Source organism: Gavialis gangeticus, unplaced genomic scaffold, assembly GCF_001723915.1.
Source record: "Gavialis gangeticus isolate Ggan-Ray unplaced genomic scaffold, GavGan_comp1, whole genome shotgun sequence".
Lineage (NCBI taxonomy): Eukaryota > Metazoa > Chordata > Crocodylia > Gavialidae > Gavialis > Gavialis gangeticus.
The window spans coordinates 46,345,160-46,353,678 of NW_017728995.1; the positions used below are offsets into that span (position 1 = coordinate 46,345,160).

Here is an 8,519-nt window from a genome sequence, read left to right on the forward strand (position 1 = left end):
GAATGGAAACAGTATTTAAGTAGGTTTCTTATGGAACAACTAAATAAATATTAATATATTACAATGCATTTTGATTCTGTGCAATACTGTACAATCAGATGTCTGCACTGTTTGCACTGTAAGTATGCCTACACTGCATGATATGGTAGAGTAGACGATGGCTCCATATTACCATGGGTTAATTTGTGCAGTGTAGATGTATTATGAGAAGAAGACATGAAAAGGTAATGGCAATGTAAAAATATTTTACAGTGAATAAAGTAAAACATTCAGCTCCATTTTGTTGTTTTACATTAAATGACTGTCTACATAGGAAGGTGCTATGATGCTTTGATGTTGGACATGGATTTTTAAACAAATAAACAGGCCTGATCAGTAAGAGGCAGAGAAAAACTAAACAGCATAATCAGAGAGGAAAGGAATGTTTTCAGGTAAGATTTGTCAAGTCATCATTTCTGCAGGAATATTCATGAGTTGAAAGTCAAGCAGGTACTTATGTGATTTGCTGGATCTGTTTCCAATTAAAAAACATCATATTATGCTCTTTACATAAATGGAAGGATCCATGGAAATTGGAGTCCAGTTCATCCGCACAATGCAGTATGACTGAATGCATATCTCCTTTACTGTACCTGTGTCTCCTTTAAATCCTTTGTCTCCTTTTAGACCAAGTGGTCCAGGTAGACCTGGACTTCCATGACTGCCTGGTCGACCTTTCACACCTTGACATCCTATGTTGTACACAGGAGAAAGTGTGTTAATAAAATGGTATTCTACATATTCAAAATGGACAACTAAATAAATAAAATCTCTGATCCAGCTGATTATAGTGGATACTGGAACATCAACCTTTTATAGAATTAAATTATTTACAGTCATGATTCTATGAAATTCCTGTCACCAGATTTCACTTAAAATAATTTAGGAAGATGGTATAAAAATAGCAGCACTACTATAAATCTCATTTTCATAAGAGACTTGTAGAACTAATGCATATATCAATATTCTTTTTGCATTTGTTACTTTATTTATATTTTCCAAAAATACCACTGCAGTACTTGTTCCTAGATCTGTAAATAATGTAGATCCCAATATAAGGTGACAATTTTTGTAAAAGACTAAAATAAATACATAAATAAATAAACAAACAAATCTCTAATTTATATCCTTTATTAACCTGGAGGAACTGAATAATTCATGTAGCCCATATATTTTAAGCAAGGGCTAACTTCCCAGGGAGCCCTTCACAACCATTTTTTGTTTTGTGCTAAGAGATGGAACTGGGCCAGAATTTTAAACAGTTTCATGTTAATTTGCTTCCTTTCTCTGCAAACACTTGGTTCCCTCACATGCCTGATACACTTCACTTCCCTGCTGATACGTGTCATTCCCCCACTTCAGTCTGGAAGCTGTAATAGGCAATAATGTTGTTCTCAGCGCTAGTTGAGCCCAGAGGCAAGAAGGTTGCTGCCATGTCTCAGCATCAAGATAGAGGCTATCAGGTAAGATGGGAAGAAGGCATAGGGCTCTCTGTTCACTTGGAGAAAGATCCCTCCAGACTTCATTGAGTGGGAAAGGAAGATCAGGGATGAGAGGGGAGTCTTGAGAGAGAAAAAGAAAAGGACCAGGACAGAAGGGAATGTGGGACAGCGGCTAACTTTATTGACTTTTTCCAGCTCGGCAGACCATACTCATCCTTAAGAACCAGGGCTTCTTCAAAGAGCAAAATTACTGAATTGATGTAAAATGGGAGTGAGGGAGAAGGAAAAAAAAACCAAACCTAAACCCATGTACTGAACTTGACAAGATCTTTTTTTTTCCTGTCAGTACAGACTATTTGCACAAAAATTAATGAGCATGTATCTGTTCAACAGAATGTTTCAAACATTTTGACATGAACGTTGATGATTTTTTCCTTTCTTCCTGCATAGCTCTGTGTTGCAATAACTGCTTGCCTACCAAGTGCACTAGTACTCAGCTAAATGAAGCAGTTACTATCATACTAAGTTGTTCATGAAAGGAACACTGGGCTCCTATACACGTGCAGGGAGGCTACTCAGACTTGATTAATCAAGTCTGCTGGAGCGTGGTAATTACTGCACTCCAGCACCCTCCAGTATCATATATATCTGCATGCCCACACTGAAAAATGGTGGCAGGGTGCTTTAAACTAAAGCTTGTTCAATGAGCTTTAGTTTAAAACATTGGCGACATGTAGGGGGTGCATGCAGGTGCACATGCACCCCCTGAGATTGGTGGTGCTCTCCCTGAGACTGGCCGCTGCCACCGCTGCCAGCAGTGTTTGTGGGCAGTCACTGCTTGCCACCTCCCCCTGCCACCAACACCACCAGCAGCGTCTGCAGGCAGTCGCCGATCACCGGTCGGCACTCACCATTCCCCACCCCCAACCCCTTCCCCTGCCGCTGCCACACCACCACCACCGCTGCTGCCTGTGGGAGGTTGCTGTGCCCTCCCCCAGGCTCAGGAGGCATGTGACATTCATGGTTTAAAGCACCCTGCCACCATTTTTCAGAGTGGGGACAATGATACATGTGACACTTCAGGCACTTTAATTAGTGCAGCTCTCAGAGCTGTGCTACTTAAAGCATCCCCCACCCTGCCTTCCAGAGCATATCTATAAATGCCCACTATTTTTAAGGGGGCCTAAAAGTGTCTACAAAGAACTGCAGATGCATTAGCTACCAAACCAAGTCTTATCATATGGCCTAGGTTCATGTCTGGTGGTAAAATATACCTGGTAGTCCAGGCACCCCTTGATGTCCTTTGTCTCCTGGTATTCCTGGGTTGCCAGGTGATCCAGGAGGTCCTCTCTCTCCTGGTGTACACATCCTTTTCCTGTTCATTCCAGGGTGACCTACCAGTGGCAATATAATATAGAGCTTGTTGTTTTATGTGGACAAAACACTTTTCTAGAGCTAGAATGAGATGGACTATAATTACCAGGTGGGCCCTTTGGTCCTCTTGGTCCTGGTTTACCTGTTGGTCCAACTGGTCCTTGATTGCCTTTTTCTCCTACAAAGGAAGATTAGAGATAGGTTTCTTGGTTGCAGATGCCAAGATAACTCTTTATTTCAGAGGTTCAATGAAGAAAACTCCAGGTGCAAGAACTCATACAACTATAACAAAAGAGCTACATTTATAACTGATTGCATCATAGGGTATTATTTAAATATTTACATATCAAATATAAGTAATTAAAAAGGAAAGTTTTCTTTTCCCTAATTTCCAATCCTGTAAACTCAGCCTATGATCTTACACATGAGCTGGGTTCTTTCTCTCCTACACAATATCATCATTGGTTTGCAGGCTAAATCATTCCAGTGGTTATACCTGCAACCCGACTGCCTTCAGATTCTGTTGCCCGTGACCCTGACTGTCCCTACTGGAACTGCACCATTTTATACATTCAGAATTTATGGACCATTTATTTTCAAGATGTAAAATATGGGATGAAGCCCAGGTCATTCTTCCATAGCTGTAGGTATGAGCAGATTTAACAATGTTTGTATGCTTTAAACAACTCTAAAGCCCTCTGGAAATCGAGTGGACAGGTGACAGACTGGGTTACAGCACTGCAAAACAAGCTAAACTCTAGCAAAAATTATCCTGGATGAAACGAGTATAACTCTTAAGTGTTTCACAGTGACACTTTAGATGGGAGGCAGTTGAACATCTGTAACTACAGACTGCAAACAACAGTACTACAGACTACAAACTACTATAAAGTAGAAATGCTACAAAAAAGCAGAGTTTGAATCATTTATATGTCTGTCTGTCCATATCATGTTGGCCATAAAAACTTAATTTTTGTCTCCACAGTCAGCTCTTGAGTAAGGAAATGTGTACTGGGATGGTCTGCCCCCTTAGGAGGGAGCGGTCAGCCCTGTTGAATAGCTGCAACTGTAGGAGCTGCTAATCAGGGACTGACTCACTGGGAGCTTAAAAACCCAGAGAGGGGAGCAGAAAGGGGAAAGTGAGGGAGCGCTATGGAGGGGAAGGGATCAGCTGTGAACAGAACAGCTTGCCACAGCAAGGGGCCAGGCTGTTGTGACTGGGGGCCAAAGCCAAAGGGGTTTCCCTCTGACCCTCTGAGTGCCCATGACAGGGCATCAGGGTTTGGTTTTTATTTGCTTATTTGTCTATGTGGAGTGGCTGAGGAGTTCCTTAGGAAGCAAACTTGACTGCTAAAGCCAGCAGGCTAAGCAACCTGCTTACAAGTGCTATTACTAGATAGTGATCTTTCAGACTAAAATGGCATTTTGACAGAGACAATAGCAAATATGAAGCAGGTGCCAATGTACTAAATAGGAACATTTTATGGTAGTAAATTCCTTGAAAATAACTTTACCCGAGTGAGGCTGGTGTGCATCAGTGCTAATTCACTAACTAAAATCAAGTTCACGTTATAAAGACTTTTGGCCGGATACTGATTTAACTTATCCTTATACAAATCAGGAATAATCCCACTAAAATTAATAGTTATCCTGGTGCTAAATTAGTATATAAGCAAGTGCAGGAGGCAATGTGCAACCAAGTCATCTTGATTTAGTACCAGAAAAGAAATAGGCGTTCATTTTTTCTTAAAATATAATCGTGTCTGTAGGGCCCAGTGTCCCTCACTAAGTCTGCAAATTATCAAATAAAAGACAGTCCTGCCCTGAAGAGTTGTGATCATGGCCAGTCTAACAGTACAACCCACCTACACACACAGATAGTTTTACATATAAAGTATCTAAAGCTGGGGAGTTGTCAAAGAAATCCTTAAACTAGCTCTGTGCAATCTGTGTTGACAGAAATAGCTTACTTGCAGTTCTACTAAACAAGTGTCAAACAGGAAGATCTGATATGCTATAGGGACTACCTTGCTTTGTTTATATTTTTCAGTATACCTACTGCAAAGTTGAGTGGAAGGAAGGGAATCAGAGGTTTTTTGCCATGTTGGTGTTAGTTTTGGCTATATCAATAAAATTCAATCTAGAGAAGGTGGTATATGATCGGACCTAATTATCTGGTGAAGCTACCCTTTTGCTCATCCTATTCCTGCTCTAGCTCAGTTTGCTAAGAACAGCCTTATCTTCAGGTCACACATTGGTTTTATGTTAGATCACAATATATAAGTGACTGCACTTGGTCCATAAAATTATGTCTAATAATTAGGATAATACCTTTTACACCTGGAAATCCTGGAAAGCCAATATCACCTGCAGGACCTGGGTGGCCTGGCACACCATTAATTCCCTGCAGGTCAGACAACAAGAAAAAATATAATAGTTGTATCCACCCAGTGGAAGATATGAAGACTTTTTATTTTGAATTCAATATGTTGTGGACTGTGACTTTACTATTTCCATTAATTTCTACAGGTGAATGGAACCAAAAACTGTGAGTGAATGTCCAAATGGGAATATGAGAATCACCTTTTGCAGAACATGCTGTAACTATACAGAAAATCTGGCCCTGGTTGTGAACACATTAGAAAGAGCATCCCCGTTGTTTAGAAAATGAACAAGCAGAAAATGAAGCCATGGAAATGTATCTTACCTACCAAGAGCTGCACTGCAGGACTCTAAAACTGGAAAGGCAATGGCATTGCTAGAATTTCATGGCGAAATGTTTCTGTGCTCTCAGAAGCTTAAGTATAATAAGCACCCACCTTATATTCTTTCTTCACAACTTTTTCACTGGAGTATAATTTTCCCCATCACTGAATTTTTAAAAGGGATTAAAAAATGAGGAATCTTTATTCCACTTACTATTGGACCTGGAGGACCAGTATCACCTGTTGGTCCTGGTGGACCTGGGATACCTTCTGCCCCTCTATCACCTCTGTCTCCTCTTCTGTAGATAGTGAGGCCAGGAGGTCCAGGCATACCAGGCAGACCTGTTCAAAAAAGATGAATCAGTGAAGACAATGGACTGTGATGGTTCCACCAGCATTCTTTTCAATGCAGAAATATGCTCATTTAACAAATAAAACACACATTTTTTTCCCCCAGCAACCAGCCCTGCTAACTCAGTCCGGGGTCTAGAGCTTGGTTATTTTCATCTTCATACCATCACAAGTTGTAAAGGTTTTATGGTCCTTATTAGGTCTGCACCATTAGCCTTTTACTTCACATCTTCAAATTAGACCCACAGTGATCCCTTTGTAAATCCACGGGCCCACTGATTTGGTGCAGGACATAAGGAGAGTATGTAAAACAGGGTATGAGATTTAAATACAGGGGTGGGATGAGGATTTTGGCAGATCACGGACACATGCTTTCCGGATTAAGAACGATTACAATATTTTATTTTTCACTTGTATCACACTGATTGTGTGTGATGTTCTACAATGGTAAACAAACATTAACTGGTAAAGCAACTACTTGTTCAATCATAGAGTGCACCTGCCATGTAAGTCCCTCTTATCTCTAATTCTAGATATGTTAACCTACTCTTTCTAGCCATTAGACCTTCTTTGAACATAAATACAAAATGATAGCAACACACCTGGTTTTCCATCTATGCCAGCAATACCTTTATTTCCTTTCTGGCCAGTAATCATTTCACCAGGTACACCTGGGAGTCCTGGGGGTCCATTCAACCCAGAAGGTCCAGCTGGTCCTTGTTCACCCATTAGACCTTTAGTACCTGGAAGTCCAGGAAAACCAGGCAGCCCCCTGCCACCTTTGCTTCCTGTGTAACATAAAAAAAGAACAAATGTCCTGGGATACCTTTCAGGGGCCAGTTACCACTTCTAGAACTATGACAGTAGACAAAATGCCCATTTATTATCTACAAAAGATGGGATTCACCCTTGCTCCTTGCAAGGCAAGATGGCTCTGGGAAGGCAGCACTCAGAGTGAAGGACACACTGCTTTTCCCTTGAGACTACACTTAGGAATTTGCTGTGACTGAAAGATCTCAACAAAGGAGTGACAAGATGCAAAGAGGAAAGACAGGGATTTTTTGACACCATGATCCAAAATGCAGTTTTGGAGATGCAACTGACCAAACCAATTAAATCAAGACAGAGATAAAGGTAACCTCAAGTCAGAGATAAAGGGCAGTAAGAAGAACTCGTTCACTTTTGCCCTTAATATTGTTCTGAGATGCTTGGCTTAGATGTGGAGGAAGATCTTTTCATAACTGAGGTAAGTTACCACTACACTAGGGGAGTGCATCAAGGGCTCGGTGAGCAACTGTTCACCAGGACACCTGAGGGGAAAACTAGGAGTGATGGCCACAAACTCTTGGAAGACTGATTCAGGCTCAACATTAGGAAAAACTTCTTCACAGTCAGGGTGTCCAGACTGTGGGATAAGCTCCCTTCAGAAGTCGTGCAATCACCGACCCTGGAAATCTTCAAGAGGAGACTAGACAGTCACCTTGCTGGGGTCACCTGACCCCTCGTTATTTTTTCTGCTTTGTGCAGGGGGCTGGACCTGACGATCTTCCAAGATCCCTTCTGTCCTTACAATCTATGAATCTAAGGGCATGTGTAGACGAAATGGGGGTCCTAAATTGAAACAGTGGGTTTTTAAAAACACCACTTCAATTTAGGGAGAAGTAAACTCCCCGTGTCATGTACACCCGGTCTTACCTGCCTCTCTGTTGGTGGGGAGGAGAGGGCGAGCTGCCAGTGGGTGGAGCAATCCCTGGGTTGCAGGGAGGGGCTGGTGCTTCTCTCCGCAGCAGTGGCAGCCTCCCCCACAGGCAGCACCCACCCATAGGCACCTGGCTCAGGCAGGCAGGCATGCTCCAGGGATAAAAAAAAAAAATAGATTAGGCTCTCCAATTTTTTTTTCCTCTGGTGGAGCCTGCCTTCCTGGGCTACTGCTAGGCTGCCTGCACGGAGTGCCAGCTCAGGCCCTGAGGCTCATGGAGCCTGGTGCTTTGCTCTGAAGCTGTAGGGCAGCAAACTAAAACTCCTTGAAAGTGTTTTAATTTGCTGCACCCCAAAGTTATTTAAGGTGCATTACTCAGCTGAATGAGCTACAGCGGCTGGAATTAATGTGCAATATGCCACCGCCATGTGCAAACACCAACACCATTAAAAAGGTGCAAAAGTATCTAACCCACTTTAAATTGTTGTGCACACATGCCCCTCATTTCATCTACACGTGCCTCAAGTTGCTGGATTCCTACCAGTATCAGGAACCCAACGTAAAACATGGAGACTTGTCAGAAAGTACCTTCTCCTTCTCTGACTCCACATAGGTACAATAAGGAAGAGGTGATTAAAATTTAATAGAAGAGTTTACATGAAGGGAAAAGGATAGTATACTGCTTTCTTGTACCCTGATAGATAATGAATAGGTACAATGTAAAGGCTGTGACCACACCTTTCTGGAGGCACAAAGATGTTTCTGTGATTTGCCATTATTATGACACTTATAAATAAGAGCTCCTTGTGGGGGAGGAAGGGAGCAGGAGGCCCCCGAAACCCCATGCCCCGGAGCTAACAAACCCGGGTTACGCCCTGCGGCACAAATTGCCGGGGCGGGAACACTCAC

At 42.1% G+C, this 8,519-nt stretch overlaps 1 protein-coding gene across 1 annotated transcript in view; it reads right to left on the bottom strand.

The window, feature by feature from the left end:
* COL4A3 (collagen type IV alpha 3 chain) overlaps window positions 1-8,519 on the bottom strand; it is a 114,205-nt gene that overhangs the window by 12,245 nt on the left and 93,441 nt on the right. The window contains exons 41-46 of the mRNA XM_019503635.1: window positions 6,514-6,699; window positions 5,775-5,902; window positions 5,187-5,259; window positions 2,962-3,033; window positions 2,756-2,875; window positions 633-731 (exon numbers count right to left, since the gene is read on the bottom strand). Coding sequence (XP_019359180.1) covers window positions 633-731; window positions 2,756-2,875; window positions 2,962-3,033; window positions 5,187-5,259; window positions 5,775-5,902; window positions 6,514-6,699 — 678 coding nt within the window. The remainder of the gene's footprint in view (window positions 1-632; window positions 732-2,755; window positions 2,876-2,961; window positions 3,034-5,186; window positions 5,260-5,774; window positions 5,903-6,513; window positions 6,700-8,519) is intronic.